Genomic DNA, 18,993 nt, shown 5'->3' with positions numbered 1-18,993 from the left:
TTACGGTACATACATACATACATACATACATACATACATATCAATTACCAATATTAAATATCAATCCAATACTTGGGCCTACTTGATTCTCGAAATTGTGGTTAAACACTCCATAGATTCTCGTATTTGCGATAATCTTGAATAAAGTTAATCATATTTGCTGTCATTTTCAGCTTAAAAGGTTCACCATCACGAAAAAAAAACAATTTTCAGTTTATTCACGGCCATCTACAACAAATAGCTGCTCGCTACATCCTACTGTTGAATGATATAATGCACAAGATATCCACCAGCGATGAGTCGCTTTTATTTGCTGCATGCACTCTAATTTTTAGTGGAAAAAGGCATGCACAATTGAATGTATTTCGTTCACTCTTGTATGCATTGCTTGAATGCGTAAAATTGAAAGAAAAATTAAACTGTGTAGATGCGCCTATACTTCTGAATTGGGTTATCTTTGCCTTTGTGTTTTCTCTTATTGAGATGATATGGTTGTCTTTTAGTAAACCCATTGGAGCTTTTTATGGTAACATAATTATAGTATGTTGTAAGTTAGAATGCTTTTTATTTAATAGTGAAATTGATACCAGTAAGTTGTAAAAATATGAATTGAATTTTAATATCAATAAAATCTGAATTGCACTACTATGAACTGTAGATTTTGCTGAGTTGAGGAGTTTCCAAATTGTTTAGCTTTCAACTGATAAATTCTGAAAGTCTACATAATTCTGATAGTTACTTCAAAATGAGTTCTGTAGCTTTATAATAATTATGGTTGATCGTCTGTGATAAATATAAAATATGATACTAACTTGAAAGGGTTTTTTCCTCAATGTTGGGTATTACTGGCAGGACATACTACTGGTACTTCATTACGGGTAATGAATCGAATGGCTGTTGTTATAATTATTCCTTGCTTATCCTTCCTAATGCCATATGTTTGGTGCTATTAATAAAAGCTTATAAACTAGTGAGAGGCAAGTAATATGTGACTTTCTAATTGTTGTTCTTAATTCTTATTGAAATATAAAGAAAGTTATTGTGAGCTTCTATCAAACAGAAATATGAAGATTTTAAAAACTACTCATTTTTGTATGAATCACCGTATTATACTTGTAAAAACGCAACTGTAAAGAAGGTAGAAAATTATCCACATGTCTAATTTTTTTAATTACGAAAGCTTACCACCAGGTATGATTCTTACATTTCTACTTACATTTCTATTATAGTACTGACTTTCAATCTCTTGTTGAAATGGTTTGTCTCTCTCTATCTCCTTCTCTTTTCCCCCTTACCCCCATTATTGTTTAAGACTCGGAAGATATGTTATAAAGAGAACTTGAAGGTTGATTGCAGTAGAGGTTACTTTTTCCAGTTATAATCTTTGGTGGTCTAGCATAGATGTGCAGTGATTTTTATATAAGGAATAGGCATTTAAATAGAGTACAGCATTTGTCTTGGTTATTGTGTACATAGTGCCATAATTTTTAAATTTATTGTTCATGTTTCATATTTTATATCAGTAACACATTTATTGTTATTCTGTGTAGACCTATTATGAAAGTAGGTATAAGGACTACTATTAAAGATGGAATTATGTAGTTTGTTTCTTTGTACTTCTGATCATGCCCTCTTATTCACTTTGTGTCTGTGCAACCTACTTCGTGCTTTCATGGAATGTTCAATAACTCACGTGAAAGTAACAGAAAGGTGTGTGGTCATGTGATAAAGGCAGTGTATCTATATGTATTACTTGACTTTATTATGAACTTCTACTATTATATGTTTAAAATAAACTATAGAACTTAACTGTGCCTATTATTGTTTAGCATTTGCGTCACTCCTGTAATTGTAACCTCACATATTTACATCAAATATTGTAACTTTTAAAGCTTTTCATTTCAACCTCCATTTATTTTAACTTGATCACTTTATGTCGTGCACCGTGATGTCGTGGTCTAAGACATCCTGCCAAGGACGCATTACCAAATGCGCTCTGGTTTAAGTCCTCATGGAGGAAGAAATTTTCTCATGAAATTTGGGCCAGTGTATGGGACTGGTGCCCACCAGTATCGCACTTGGGAAACTACGAAGGAAGCGAAATCCAGTTACGACATCTGGGGGATCATCGTACTAATCACACGATACCTCCATTCTGGTTGGATGATCGTCCACCTCTGCTTTGGCATGTGGACGTGAGGCCAGCAGATGGCTGGTTGCTCATGGTCCTTCATGGGCTGTTGTGCCTCGGATTATTATTGTTATTATTAATGACTTCGTCGAAACTGCTTACTGAAGGATGCACTGGAAAGAATGGTGATTGGGAGAAAAGTTCGAAGCAGAAATCAGATGATAGACGATATTAAGATATGTGGATCATATGCCGAGATTAAGAGGAAGGTAGGAAATAGGAAAGATTGAAGAATTCTGAGTTTGCAGTGAAAGACCTGCCCTTGGACAGAACACTATGATAAAAAAATATAAAAAAATCCCCATGTTAACATGCCACTTCATTTTACAATGAAACTTCACTCTTTTTTTTTTTAATGTAGAGGGTTATATTATTTTATATGTAGATATTGTTTTAATGCAAGCGAATATTTTGGAATTTATGTTTTTATTTATTTGTATAATATGTGTACTTATTAGGCAACAGTTTGAAGAGAAAAATCAGAAAGGATAGAATTGGTATAAGCTAAACGTCCGAAATAAGTAAACTACAAAAAAATATAACTGTGTTATATGTTTAGTAGCATCTTTAAAAATACAGTCGAACCTCTATAACTCGATTTTTCGATTCCACGAAGTAATTATAATTTTCCAGTGGAGTCATACATAATTTGCATGTAATATTTTTTATATACCAGTGGAAATTGAAAATTTACTCTAAAGAGGAGTAAACTTGACCATAAAAATAAATACACCATGTTACCCCAGTATCAGCTCTATTTGTGACTTGATAATAGGAAATATTTAAGAAACTGAGAAAAAATAATTAACTTTAAAAATATGTTCAGTGCACCTGCTATGGTTTAAATTATTATTATTATTTTTTAGTTAAGTTTACCCCAGTTTACGGCATGGGAAATAGTTAATTTCAGAGGAAATAGGGCGGGAGGACGTCATGTGATATACCTTATAATTTTGCCCCCCCCCCCCCAACTCCTGATTTAATTCTCTTCACCAGTATTTGAATCAGGGTCTCTCGGGTAGAATGGCGACGCTTTAGTCCATTAGCCGTTCGACCTACTGCATTCAATAACAATAATAAACGGTGTTGGTGAATTTTGTAAAGGATCCTGACGTGGTTAATTTGCAAATTTAAGACATTATTACAAAAACAACCCTTGTCAAACTTGCTATTTTTCAAGAGAACAATAAAAATAAATAGAACAACACATGTCAGCTGTTTCCATACAACTGATGTTTATCCTTGTGACTCTTGTACCTGACATGTGTCAGTTTTGGAGTCTATAAACATTTGAAATAGCAGCAAATGTGTCCGTAATTCAATTTCATTAAAATTGACTAGGGCTGTTTTTGTAATAATGTCTTCAATTGTGAAAGGAGAATACCGTATGTACAGCAGCCGTGTAGTAGGGCGCACCTAGAAAGAGCAGTATGTTTTTGTAAGCAAGAATAATGTGCAACTTTTTACAATCGTAATTGAAACTTTGGCATAACATATATGAATTCATCCATACTTATATTTTACGAAAACTGTGTATAGGAAATGTTTCCGCTATTAGCGCTGCCAGCGTTAAGTTTAGATTACAAATGACGTTAGTTCTCATCTTCGCCGCTTACATCGCTATTTACTCTTTGGTCCAGCTTCTTCTGTGTATACATGCGATGTATTCACACACAGAGGCCGACACCGGTGGAGTGAAGTAGTAGTGAGTGGTGATTTATTTGTGTTGTGTGTGCATAAGTTAAAGTGTTACCTCTAGCTATCTGTTATAATTACAATTTATAACGCATAAGCTATGGGTCTAACGGGCTGTTATGCTCTTTTGAAATACCTTGTGGTACTTGTCAACTTAATATTTTGGGTGAGTAGGTATTGTCAAATTCTATTTTTAATGTGCTATGCTTAAAATAAATTGTAGGATGCTGTTATGCAGGGAATAAATACAATCTGAAGAACTTGTATACATTGACGACTATAAGAGAGTTGTGTATGAGGAGACTTGTGTAATTTATTCGATATTGGACGGAGGGCGAAGCCCAAAAATAACCAATAGCACCATATTTGGTGTCCGTAGATGGATGACCGTCCACGCCCTGCCGTAGAACATATTGAGTGGGCCACGAGTGTGTTGTTATGACATGAGAATGAAATAAAACCATAAATAACATGCATGGTTCCACATGCATGTTTGTATATTACAAAATACATATCACGCATAGGCTTATCCAGTTCGCGTCTCATTGACTAATGTTATTGACATTTGGCTTTCTTGAAATAGAGATTGGAACTGTAGTCTGTACAGATCTGTCGTGAAAAATAATTATAGTAATTAAAAGCATTCGGAGAATTGGTACATAATGAAGGCAGCTTTGCTTTTAATGTCATATTGAACTTGCGTTTTGCATATTAATTGATAATTTACATTAACGATAACTCGAATTCAACTTACGTAGAACAGATCCAAACAGGAGGTTCGAAATTCGTAATTATTGGACCTGTTTATTGCATTGTCTTTTGACACCAAAGCCACACTTTTTTTTTTACAACCATGTAATGTATTAAATTGTGGCATATAATATGCCTGTTACGTTCATAACATATTTGTCAAGAACATAATATTTTTAAAATTCGAATTTAAATATATTACCGGTAGACTATGTAAAAAACTTGATCTTGATGCAGTGCTTATAAAAGTGTGTTTTAAGAGCACAAAAAATTAAGTGGTTTGTTGAGCTAACTATGCTTGTTTCAAGTCAATTGAGTATTTTTAGACTGGGTATAAAATGTACAAAATATAATTGGAGGAAATACTATCGTTATATTAGGCCTATCTTTGTGTGCATTTTTGTCATTTTTACAATAATTATTGTGGCTAAATCGTAGGCATAATGAATAATGTTCTACATGTGGTTGACGCTAATTTGCTGAAATGCCGTTTTCTAGGCTACCTTCAGAGTAGATGTCACAATTCCAGGATATAGAATTTTTATTTACCATTTCTATCAATTTGATAGCTGTACGTAGGAACACACTGAAGGATTGATTGATAAAGGTACGGTTAGAATATTTCAAGAGAAATATGAAATTGATCTCTTTCATCATGACATCATACCAATAGAATTATCTTTGAATGTATACAGGGTGTTTATAAAATGGCGTCTGAAAAGAATAGTAGGCCTACATATATGATAAAGGATATCAAGTTATGTAAATTCAGTATTATATAGGCTTAGGAAGCTGTCATAGCCTGCCATCGCAATGTCATCCCCCTAGTCAGATACGGTACAACACGCTGTTGTACACGTCATATTCAGCACTGCATCCTGAGTTAACTCCAAGATATTTAGAGTGTACGGTAATAAGAACTTGAATATGAATACGTTAACCTAGATAGACGCGCTGTGCCCCATTTGACTGGAGGACTGAGAGAGGGCAGATTCCAATATTGAATTCACGTAACTTGATATTCTTTGCAACGTGATGTTTTCCAGAATGCATTTTAGAAACATTCTGTATACACAATAGCACTTTGTAAATTACGTGGCTTTAACATATATGCCATAAAGTAATCATTTCTCATTGTTAGATTCAGTAAGAAAGTGGGAAATGTAAAAGGCAACCAAGCGCTTAGAATGTCTGTAGTGCAAATTCTGTTGTCCGTTTGTTATGCAATAAAAATTTCAATGTGTAACATAACGACCCACCTTAGTTCTGTAGCAGTTTGTGGTATCTGAGTAACAAGTTCTCATAGAAACAAGAATGAAATAACGCAGAATTCACCGAAGATGCTCTATTCAAGATTCATATTATTTTAAGTCTTAGTTTTTGTCTCTATAGCGATCTTCTTAAAAATACATAGGCCTAAATTTGTGCAACTTCAATGAAAATGAACGTAGAGTACAGTAATAAATAAAAATAACCTGCTTAAAATTTAACCAATTCCGTAATGGATTTTTGTCACAAACTACGTACGTCATCCAGACAAGCAGGCGTTGTATTCATTTCTAGTTTTAAATTAGTTTAATTGTTGGGTGAGGAACCTTTCATTTGTTACTTGTGTCTTTATTGTATGAAATCATTATTTTACATGCACAGTACGTGTCATTGTACACAATGAGCAACTTGGAAAGATAGAACGTAAACTATTTCGATCCAGGGTTGCCAGATGTCCCGATTTTCATATAAAAGTCCCGAGTCCCGCTTCGATTCGAGGCGAGACGCAAAAAGTCCTTCCTTTAGAAAATTAACGTCACATGTATAATTGTATAGTTAGTAACTATTTTGTCCTAGGTCTAAATAATTATAACAAACTTAAATCAATTTTCTTAACAATGTAGGTTTTTATATAGGAAAAAACTAATACACTCAGGGACAAAAAAAACCGGACACTTCTATATTTGCTTGCATTTTGTTGCCAATTATTTCAAAATGAAACAAAACCCATTTAAACAAAATGATGTTTCATTTAGCACCTTATACGACAACATTTGAAAAAAAAAAATCTCTGATGAGAAAATTAAAACGGGCATATAACTATGGCATCATTTGGTCTAACTGTTTTTTCATTTTATGGTGCCTTAAACATTAAAAACTCTTTTTAGTAACGGGTATTACCCCCTCTGGCTTGAATAACTGCATCCATACGTCTTGGCATGCTCTCAATTTGGTTAGCAATGTCTTCTTGAGGAATAAGTTCTCATTCTTCGCCAAGTGCTCGCCTCAACTCTTGTAACGATTCTGGTCTCGCTCGTCTATTCTTAACACGCCGTCCCAGCATGTTCCACACGTGTTCAATTGGGTTCATGTCTGGACTCCTTGCTGGCCATGGAAAAACATGGATTCCCACTTCTTGGAGATAATCTCCGACCGCATGGGCAATATGCGGCCGTGCATTATCATGCATTAAAACAAAATTATCGCCTACAAATTGGCCAAATGGCACAACATGATCAGCCAAACATTCATTTATATACATATCAGCTGTTAGTCTGCCATTTTCAACAAAAACCAACTCTGTACGAGCATCCGTACACACTCCTGCCCAAACCATCACTCCACCACTTCCATACGGCACATTTTCGGAAATGCAACACTGTGAAAATCGTTCTCCCCTCCATCTCCAAACTCTTTCACGTCCATCAGGTGAGCACAGATTGAAGCAGGACTCATCTGTGAACAGAACACAGCTCCACTGTCCATTTCTCCAATCCCTGTGATCATTTGCAAAATGCAGTCGTTCAACTCGATGCATCCTGAGAAGTCTGGGACCAGTTGCAGGTCTACTTGATATCAGTCCACTTGCTTTCAACCTCCTTCTAACTGTTTTGGCGGAAATTGGGCGTCCATGCATGTTAACAAATTGCTGGGCTACACTAGTAGCTGGCAGGTTGCGCTCCCTAAGAACTCTCAACACCATATACCTGTCTTCATTTGGATTTGTAGCTCTTGGACGACCCGAACCTGGTCTTCTGGTATATTCTAGGGTCTCTCTCTATACCGTTTTATGGCATCATGGGTTGTGCTTCTATCCATATTCATAGCATTTGCAATGTAACGTACACTGCGTCCATCATCGTAAAGGGTATACAGCTCGAGCCACATCTTCAGGTCGCATCTTGTTTTAAGACAAATGTTACAATCCCACTTAAACTCAGAAAATGTAAAAATAAAGAAATAACGAATGATAACGATAATGAAGCACAAAATGGTTGAGACAAAATTGTTATAGCTGAGACTCCGAAAGCAAAATTGGAATATTTGGTTGTAATGGCTTGTTTATAAAACAAAAAACAATCAACAATGTATACACGTCTCCATAACAACAGATGGCTACCATTATATTGTATGAGAAGATAATGTTTTGCAAAATACCAGCAAATATTAAAGTGTCCGGATTTTTGTCCCTGAGTGTATTTTCGCAAGTGTAAGGTTTGTAACAGCTAATTTAGAGGTGAATATGATATTTCTAAACATTTAAAAAGAGACGTTCGTCCCAAATGCATGGCAAAGAGAATGGAAAAAAGCTTGTTGAAAATGCTGAAGTCCATTAATAAATATGTAGGAAGCTCTGAAAATGTATACTGCACGGTATGTTAAATTATAGATTTCGAGCATAAAATAAATATGAATTCAAGTTTCAGTAAATTTTATGTCATTGTTATCAATTAATAAACATTGAAATTTAAATATTTTGTCACATCTGGTGCCATATTTTGGAATTTGTGCTTTACAATTAATAATAAACAGCTGAGGAAATCAATGAGAGAGAACTGTTATTAAGTCACTAAATTAATAATTTTATATAACATATTGCCACAAGCCCTTCGGAAAGACCCCCAGAGAAACGTGATGTAACTTACAGCTAGATAAATATTATTTTGTATTTGGAAACATGTATCTATAATAGGCCTATGTTTTTTTAAATTAAAATTTCAATTTTGAATATTAGTTTCTTCAACTGTATGTAAAGAGATATTTTTTATTTCCTTTTTATAGTCATGAAAATGTCAATTCTGCCCATATTCATGCCATTCGTTCTTTAAAACAAAACGTAACTTAAGTACTGTATATTATGATGAAAAAAGAATGTCTCTTTTTGGTAGATCTAAAATCTGGCAACCCTGTTTCGATCATGTCGTTGAAAGTGTTGAGTGAAAATTGGGTAGATTACTGCGAACTGACTGCGACTGAAATATGACATAAACAAAGCCATGCCTACTTACAGCATGATTCATGTTATTCGTACCGGTAACTAGGCTACACGGCGTCTACATGATAACGATTAATTGCCAGGTTCGTCTGTTAACACCAATGCCAAATGATTAGCAAACGAAAAGACGGAGAACTGTTGTTAAAAACTCGAATCATTCCAATCTCTCGTCATTTTAAAAATGTGTATTTTATAAAATTAAAAACTACCTGTTGATGGTTGTCTTCAAATAGGCCTCTGCGCACTTGTACATCCAAATACTGTTTGAATAACGACACAGTGAGGGGGATCGTGTTTTAGGATTGTAGTCGGTTGACAATTTTTCAGTCGTTAAGACGCTTCTTCACCGATCTGTGCGTAACGTTGGGGAGAAGCGTTATTAGGAAACGAGTCACAGCGTAATCGTAAATTTTATTGCGAAATTATTCTAATGGCGGACGGCGGGCGTGAGTGACAGACTTTACGACAGGCATAAAAGCGAGTTTATCCTTCTCCCAGTCAGGGACGCGCATCCTGGTCTCTGTTCCGGCTATGTTGTCTATTTCCTCTTCCCACATGTTCCTTTTCTCGGAAGCAAACGAGACGAAGGGAGAGAAGGACACTGCGGTGTCAGCAGAGTGATATTTGGATCCCCTCCAGTTCGTCTTCACACTGCCACCCTTCGTTTAGTTTTGTTTCTAGGCCACTTTCTGAAGGTCAGATATAGCTGCTAGTTTTGTTGTTTTCTTTTAAAGTCTGCTAAGATACACTGCTTCAGATTCCACCATAGACGTTTCCTTCGGAGAGAAAAAATTTATTAAATTTAAGTAAGCCCTTTACCACTTAAAAGTATAGGTAATTACTTCATATAACTTGAAAGGCAGTTATTTTTTTTATCTAAAATCTTATTTAAACTGCTGAATATATTCAGAATCGATGATATAATGGTGATAACGAAATGCTGATTGATAAATTTGTGCGTAGAAACACGGATTGAAAATAGGATGAAGAAATTAGGGTATCGGTTGGGACTGATATATTTTATTACCGCTAATTGTCCATGTTTCTGCCCCATACAGTAACACTTGTTTAATTATTGTCTTGTAATATCGGAGTTTAGTAAGCTACTGGAAAAGTAGAACTCCAAAGGAAAATGAAGTAGGCCTACTTGTAGAAAATTAATTATCTCACAGAATACGTTAGCTTTCGAAAAAACGATCTTTGTAATTTGAAGTCCTTGATTTTCATTTACTTTTGATCTTCCGTCTTAAAAGAATCTGGAATCTACTGTTCTCCAACCAGGAGATTAACCGTGAAAGGAATATGCTTACTATTGCGTCATCTATTGAAGCGAAGTAGATAGATAATATTACCGTTATAACGTCAGTTTAAAAAACATGCGCTCTCTTGCATATGTTATTTCCTGTATGGAGGGATTAAAAGACTAGGGCTGCTATTCATAGACATTCCAATAGCCCGCGCTATGAGCGTGCTAAACTAGCCCCGGCTATCAACTGGTTGCTTGTATAGGATTCATATCATATTATATCGCTAACACTAGTTCATGAATACGAAAAACGTTAGTTCGCTGATCACCCACCGGAAGCCCGCGCTAAGAATGTCTATGACTATGGCCCCAGGAGATTAACCGTGATCTAATTTTGTAACTAGGGTAGTATAAGTATGTGTGTATCAGTGTTATCGTTTGTGCTTTGGAGATGCTTGTACTCACGTGTTTGACCTTATGACGCCTTATGATATCAACATTCATTCACAGCATTACCCCGCTGCGTCTCATTCCCCTGAGACTTTCTCCTGGTTGGAGTACAGTAATAGGAAGATGGCAGAAGATATTTACATATTAACAGCCTTTTCCATTTTCGAATTATCAAAATTATAATGTTCATTTAACAACTCTTCACTCGCGACATAACTTGCAATATTCGTTCAAGATGGGGAAAAATACAAATTTGCATTTCTCAATGAATACTTAACAAATGATTGTCACTGCCCAGGAGACACGGCATTCATGTTTATCATGGCATTCTAACATCTCGTAACATGTTAATGATGAATGCCGCATGCCTCGATGCATAGTTAATTTGGTTAAAAACTACATGTTATACATTTGTGAGGGGGAAAGGAACTGGCCACCCCACCCATTATCTCCTGGTTTAGTTGCCTCAAGTGGTGGCTTCTTGGTATCACTTGAGAGATTCAGACCTGTCTTCGGACAGTTGACTAAACAACAACAATACATTTTGCAAGTTACAGTATTGAACGTTTTTGTACAGATACGGAATTAAAATTTGGGGCCAGTCTTGATGGGAGTCCACCTGTATGTAGGCAATAATTTCACAAGACTGTCCACAAGTAGCATACATACAGGGGCTCTTGTTTACTGCACATGCGCAGTGTGTTGTAAGCGAAACTTAACACAATAAGAGAGCTCCAAATTTTATTTGCGTTATCTGTACAATTCGGGAATTGGCTTGCAGCTTTTTTCTTGAGATCGACATACAGTAGAAAACGAAACTGCCTGGCCGTCGGAAGCACTCTGGCTAATATCAGCTCAGTTAAGCGGTCATTTTTATATTTAACTAGAACTGTTAATATAACACAAATAATGATAAAACAGTTTTGTATACGAAATGTTTTACATTCAAACTTTGTCCGATGTACACAGAGTGAATAAATATCGCAAGTGGAGGCCAGAGCGTGATAGAAGGCATCAAAGGAAGCATAACTACTGGGTTTTCAGTTCAAAGTGTGTCATGGCTCGCTGTATGCCGTCATGTGGCTAGCCGATGAGCCTAGAGAATTCAGTCTTCCTACACTTCCGCAGAGGTGTATTACTTATGTGCCAGAGAAGTTGCCTACCAAGTACGGCGTTCATTCAGAAGAGTACTTACCGATACGTACGGTAACGCCGGTAGTGGCAGGAATGTGAACTGTTTGGAAATACGTACTGTCGGGATATGGGGAGAGGGTTAAGACGATTACTTACGTATTTGTTCACATTAACTTCGACGGTCAACATGGACACGGAGCATTTGATTAGTGTTGTGAAATGTTACCGTACGCAACCGATGATAACAAATACCCTGCGTACGACTTGCCGGCGCAAAACACAGTTCGAAAGAGGTTATGGTAGCACACAGACCGTACAGACCGCCATCTGTTGCTACGACATTCAAGTTATACCGTACACGTTCTCAAGTTCAGATTGAAGAACGCCTTAAATAATAGGCAACTTCTCTAACATATAAGCTGAAACTCGCTTCAAATCGGTGACCCAACAACAGTGACGTCATGACACACTTTGAAATGAACACCCAGTAGTATAGGAATGTACTCTTTACCTTGCAATATATTCTAAAAGAGAAATGGGGCAACTTTTACTTTTGCAGGTAGCACCGCTTGTCTTTGTTTGAACTTTGACTCTACCGGTACTTTTAACATAATCGCCGTCTTTCACTCTTCCAAATTACTCTTTCGTTCCTGTAAACAGCAGTTTGCTAGGACTAACAGTTAAATTCCGAATAAGTGGATCGTGCGTCACGCTTTGAAAACCGGCATCCTCAATACGTTCGTAATGTAAACACCATGTGGCGTACTTCAGTTTTAAAGACTCGTAGAAAGATACTAGTTCAAACAGCAGCAACTGCACTATATATATATATATATATATATATATATATATATATATATATATATATATATATATACCGCCACTACCACCACTACTATTTATTGCCTGATTAAAGCTGTATGCTGCTTATCAGGTTGACGTTGCAGATAGTACAAACAAAATATCGTACTACAAACAAGCTGCGCTCAGCAAAGGTGTTGTCAACTCTTCATTGCCTATGTGCTGAATTTGATATATATATATATATATATATATATATATATATATATATATATATATATATATATACACACACACATACATATGGGCTATTCCATATGAAATCGATCAGTAAAAAACCTCGCATTTTTTATAATCTAATTTTTTCCCTACTTATACAAGGTGCTGAGGGGAGTGCATTTTCAAAAATATACTATCGAAAGTCAAACGGTTTTCGTATTATTGAGCGACAAATTTAGCGTATTTTATAAAAACAAGCCTCTTTCAGCGCTCAGAACTCTGGAACCATTTACTGCAGAACATTGAACGAGAGCTTATTTTGAAGCTGACATTTGGTAGGTTATGTTAAGAAGTAATCCTTATTTTTATTGTACACAGAGAGACAGATAATCTGATTTTACATACTTTTAGGCTTTTTGCCAATTTGTAAATATGTAAAAAAAATATTGAGAAAAAACCTTGCATTATTAAGAGGGATTCGGCAGTGAGATTATTTTCACACGCCTAGACTTGAACGGCGCAGTACCGCACGCACTGGCCGAGAGCTGAAGATAAGCGAGCGTTGGGCGTCATTTTACTCCTGTGTTTATGAAAACCTGTGATAAAGCTAGCACAGCCATGCGCTGCTAGATGACACATCACGTGTTTATGTCTCCTGGTCTTGCTTGCCTAGACTAGCTCCCTCCTCACAGTCAGCTGGTTAGTTCACGCGCGTACTATTTATTTTCTTTATTTGATATTTTCAATACTTTGCTTTCAGCTGCCAATAACTATGCTACTGTGTATTATATTTATTATTAATTAAGAATTGTAGGTAGGTAGCGCTTGTTTTTTTTTTCTTGTTTTTTTCTGCATGGAGCTTGTCATTCATCCCGATGAAGACTACTTCACTTCTATAATATGTACTTGTATCATGTCTGTCTGCAGACAATAAGTATAATAATAGTAATAAAAGAAAAATAAAAACATTTGTTGATTCTAATTAAAAAAATGATGTTGCTTAAGTTTAATAAGTTGCCTTAAGACACAGCCAGTCATTTAAGACAAATTATAATAAATACAATTATTTCTTTAGTGTTCACATTATATGACATGCTGTTTTATTAATTTAAATAGTTTTATAAATATGGCGTGATTTAAATTTTCAATAATAATAGTAATAATAATAATAATAATAATAATAATGGCGTAGGAAATCTGACAAAAAACCGGAAAACTGAGAATAAATTTAATAGGCCTAATGGTAATACATATTTTTTAGTTACTTATGCCTACAACTCTACACCAACTACTGGGTTATTTAGTTTCGAGGAAATTTGTGATAGCGAGGTATTTATTGTTTGGCGAGATGAGGCCGAGGATTCGCAATGTTACTACCTAATGTTCGCCTTACAGTTGGGAGAAACCTTGAAAAAACCAACCACGTAATCGTCACAAATGGGAATCGAACTCACGCGAGTCCACACCTGTGGAGTAACGGTTAGCGCGTCTGGCCGCGAAACCAGGTGGCCCAGGTTCGATTCCCGGTCGGGGCAAGTTACCTGGTTGAGGTTTTTCCGGGGTTTTCCCTCAACCCAATATGAGCAAATCCTGGGTAACTGTCGGAGACTCATTTCACCGGCATTATCACAATCTCATTCAGACACTAAATAATCTAAAAGGTTGATAAAGCGTCGTAAAATAACCTACTAAAATAAAAAATGAAAATTGAACTGACGCCTGACCGAAGCTCCAGATCAGTAAGCAAACGCTCTACCGTTTGAGCTACGTCGGTGGCTAATGTTATGACAGTGACACATCACCGTATTAACATAATAATGTAAAAACTAGTAAAACATTTTGTAGTATTTAAAACAATAAGTAAGTATAGTTGAGGAGGCGAGACCTGGCATGTGAACTGTGCGAGGAGGGAAATAATGAGCTATCAGAAAGAGAGTTTCTTTTAGAATGGTTAATATTAGGGCTAGGGACGGAGCGGTTCGGTTCGGAGCAGTTACTGTGACGTCATTACTCGGTTGAACCGAGTACAAATTTGTGGCGGCAGATTAAAAATTTAGATAGATTGAGTCGATTTTAGAACGTACTTTGAAAGTGAAACCAAGCGTGTTTTAAAAGTGTTGTAGTAAAGCGCTTTCGCTTTGCCAATTTACGAGAAAAACGTGCTTCTCTTCATTGAAAAATGGCGGTTGCAAATATAATTTGCGTGATTACAACTATTTGCGGAGTTATTTTGTATGAAATGCCTATTTAACTTTCAATGTTGTTATTTATGACAGACGAAATAAAATTGATAAAATAATGTATAATACTAACAGCTAATAAATTAACATGTGATGTAAACGTTAAACGCTGCAGCTAATTAAAGAAGGAGATAGAAAGAAACGGGCTCCATGAAGCGCTGCCTAAAACACTTAAAAATAACGCACACAATTATTTACTATTACGGAAAGTGGATAAAATGATCAATAAAACGTGGAATCTTAAACTGAAGAACATAATGTTTATTTATTTTATAGCATTACTAGCCTTCAATACAACCATGTCCTCTTTGGTGAAGAGTAATATTATTGATAAATTAAAGTAATTAGGTAACATAATTCGTAGAAATAAATACAAATAAAATTATGACTGATGAGGTAACACAAATCCAATAAACACAAATAGAAGAAAAATATAATGCACTTCTTTTTTTAACACATTTTAATATTAATCAAGCACTCTAATATGATGATGATGATGATGATAATAATAATAATAATATAATAATATTATTATAAGTATGTATAGTAATATGTTCAGACTGTCAATGTTCATTAGGTCCACTTGACAGGTCATATAATAGGATGACCTCCTCTTCAATACTAGAAGGAAATAATTTCTCCTGCAGCAGAAAATATTTAAATACAACAGTAACTACGTTGTTGTCTGCTAGAATTAAGTAAAACACGTGATCTCTGTTTGAACGTTTGAACTGACCGGTAACGGCTACGGTTAGCAGAGTAACTTGGGTGCTCCGCTGCCAAGCACATAAACCGATAGAACCGAGTAACTCAACAGTTCTACTCGCTCCGTCCCCAGCTCTAGTGAATATTATACGAATCCTCTGAAACAGAAGTTTATCTCAGAATAAAACTTGTCTTCCTCCATACCCATTGGTGCTACAGCACATAAGGTCATAGGGCAGGTCTTGCCTCCTGTATTGTAAGGTAGACTACTCCTAATTTTTCATCCGTGCTTTTGCTGAAGGTAAACTTAATCAAGCTCACACAGATGCAGAAAGGTAACATGTTGAAATAATCGAAGGGTTAAATTCGACAGCAGGGCAGGGTTGTTGTGGTAACGCAAACAAATGGAGTGAAGGTTAATGTTCATGACCACATGTTTTACAGCCACTGATAAGCAAATGTCAGAGATCAGCTTTGTTTGGGCCCACTCGGGGCTGTCAAGGTCATTGGTGAAACCGTGGGAGTAAAAAATCGATACAGAAATACACAAACGTGTTAGTAGTGGGCATAATATATTGCGTGCTCCAGTACAGGACTGCGAAGAAATATGTTAGTATTAAATTTATTGAGATGACATAGTGGGGACTGTCGATTATTTTGTAGCATTTAACCAGCGACTATTTGAATTTAATTTCGTGGTCCTTTCGATTATGTAAAATGCATATCAGATATCGTTAATAGATCACTGCTTTCTCATTAACGTAGCAGAATTATTCTTTTAATAGAAAATATAGCTCTATACAAATTGTTACGGGAATATTTGCGAATATTTTTAGAGGTAATCGGGTATAATATACTGAATCACATTATGTAAAGATTTTCTAAGTCGTAAAAGTTATTTTTTAGACATTGAAAATCATGTTTTTAGGTTCGTTAATACTTCAGGCGATTTGTTTCGCCTACGAACGTCTCGCTATAGCCCGACAACAAACATTTCAAAGTGCGCAGAAACGAAATGCTTCTACTGGTCATGCTGAAGAGGGATTAGGTCATATTTGTCATGAAACTCTTGAAGAGTAGGTTCTGCTCCTGAGAAGTACGGTTTAGCCTACTCTACAGTTCATTCCAGATGTCCTGGGAGAGAGAGTCACAGACATTACGTGACCTTCAACTGAATGTCGCCACGCCATTGGCTGTCAAGCGGCAGATAAGAGTAGAGCATGATTCACTGTAACTCGCTTGTCTTTCCGGCAGTTGTGTTTCGACGCGGTAATAGATTGAGTGAAATAAATGTTCACTATTATTGTTATTTTAACAACAACGTGTACAAGTGTCATTGATTTGCGTTAGGCATTGAACTGCAATATTGCGAAGTACAGGTTAGTTTTATATAGTGTGTTGTGCATAACTGAATGTAGAGTGCTGACATGAATGACGATTCTCAACCAGGATGTTCTAGACATTCGCCAGTCAAGAAGCACAAGCGGGGGGGGGGGGGAAATACAGATTATAAATGTGTATAAGACTCTTGTGAAAGATAACCCTGAAGTATCTCTTACAGACGTAGTTTCAAAAGTGTGTTCAACTTTGGGAGTAGGGAAGAGCAGTGTATATAGAATATTAAATGAATATCGATCTACGGGCCAAGTCAAAAAAAAAAAAAAAAAAAACTAAAACTATATTAAATACAACCGATGATTTTACAAAAGCTGCGATAAGGAGTAAAGTACATTCATTTTACTTACGTAATGAAATTCCAACATTGGACAAAATTCTTTCAGCTGTTAACGAAGATAATGACATAAATAATTTCAGTAGAACTACCCTTTGCAGACTCCTTTTGCATATAGGTTTCAAATTCGAAAAAAGAAAGAGAAACAGTTATTTACTGGATCGGGATGACATTGTCATATGGCGCCGCAGGTATCGCAGAGATATTAGACGATATAGAGCACAGGGCAAAACTATTTATTATATGGATGAGACTTGGCTCAACGAAGGAATTACCAGGGCTAAGGTGTGGCAAGATAAGAAAATAGTTAGTCCTAAAGATGCTTTTTTAAAAGGTTTAAGTGTCAGTTTGAGAAATCCAACAGGAAAAGGAAAGCGGCTAATTGTGGTGCATATTGGAAATGAAAATGGGTTCGTAGATAATGCGTTATGGGTGTTTGAGTCGCATTCTACGAAGGAGTACCACGAAGAAATGACAGGGGAGGCATTCCATGAGTGGTTTGGGAAAATACTGCCCAAACTAGAACCGGAAAGTGTTATCGTACTTGATAACGCCCCATACCATACTGTGAAGAAGGAGAAGTTACCCACAACCGCTTGGAGGAGGGATAATATTCTGGAATGGCTTAAGTCTAAACAGATTCCGCTGGACAGTGAAGGGCTGTTGAAAAAAGAGTTATTTCTTGTCTCACAGCATAGAAGTACATATGACAAAAACGTAGTAGACGAAATGGCAAAAAAACCATAATATGACAGTGTTACGACTACCACCGTACCACTGTGAACTCAATCCAATTGAGTTAATATGGGATCAAGTGAAAGGTTATGTGGCGGCGCGCAATACCACATTTAAATTACAAGAAGTAAGAATGCTACTTAATGAAAGTTTCGAACACGTAACAGCTGAAAAATGGGCAGACTGTGTTCGCCATGTGATAGTGACAGAAGAACCTCGATTGTGGGACATGGACAATATAGTGGAGGAGGTTGAAGAAATGGTCATCAACATCTGAGAAGACAGCACTTCAGAGAGTGAATAAACACGAAATGGTGATAACAAAAGGTACGTGTAATACTAGGCCTACATTACATTATTTTCCATCTATCTGATGGTTCTGCAGTTCAGTTTCGAACCTTGGCCCCTCTATTATATTATTTTACTCTCTATTAAAATCCCAGACAATGTTCATTAATAATTTCGCAAAGTCAGTTTGGCAGCTTGTGAACCGCGCTTTTTGTCTCTGTCTGCCTCTGTTTACTTGCATTCCCAACACATCTGGAATAGAGTATAGATAGCACAATAGTATAGCACTGTTGTATTCGTACTACGTCGGCGTATTTCAAATCTATCTTAAAATGTAAAATGGCATACCTCTCTGCCACGCTTCTCGTGTAGAGCTAGGATTTATATGTAGTAACAATTAAAAATGACGCCGAGTATAGTTGAGTCGATGTGATGCCGGTTAAGGTTTCAAGCTTGGTTGACAAGACTCGAAATGCAAGAAAGGTCACAAGGACTAGACAATACAGCTTTTAAACCCCCGCTGTTTTGTAAGTGGTGGTTAAG

General features: G+C 36.2%; 1 protein-coding gene across 2 annotated transcripts in view; it reads left to right on the top strand.

Moving 5' to 3' along the window:
• Positions 1–3,826: 3,826 nt before the first annotated feature.
• The window catches only part of Tsp96F (Tetraspanin 96F), a 223,706-nt gene continuing 208,539 nt past the window's right edge, over positions 3,827–18,993 (top strand). The window contains exon 1 of one of the 2 annotated variants that reach the window (XM_069840191.1): positions 3,827–4,052. In XM_069840191.1, the coding sequence (XP_069696292.1) occupies positions 3,987–4,052 (66 nt within the window). In that variant the 5' untranslated portion in view covers positions 3,827–3,986. The remainder of the gene's footprint in view (positions 4,053–18,993) is intronic. The other variant, XM_069840192.1, reaches the window with a different exon arrangement.

The sequence above is a fragment of the Periplaneta americana genome, chromosome 11 (assembly GCF_040183065.1).
Source record: "Periplaneta americana isolate PAMFEO1 chromosome 11, P.americana_PAMFEO1_priV1, whole genome shotgun sequence".
Taxonomy (NCBI): Eukaryota; Metazoa; Arthropoda; class Insecta; order Blattodea; family Blattidae; genus Periplaneta; species Periplaneta americana.
Note: the sequence above shows the minus strand (reverse complement) of the source record. Positions and strands in the feature narration are given on the sequence as shown.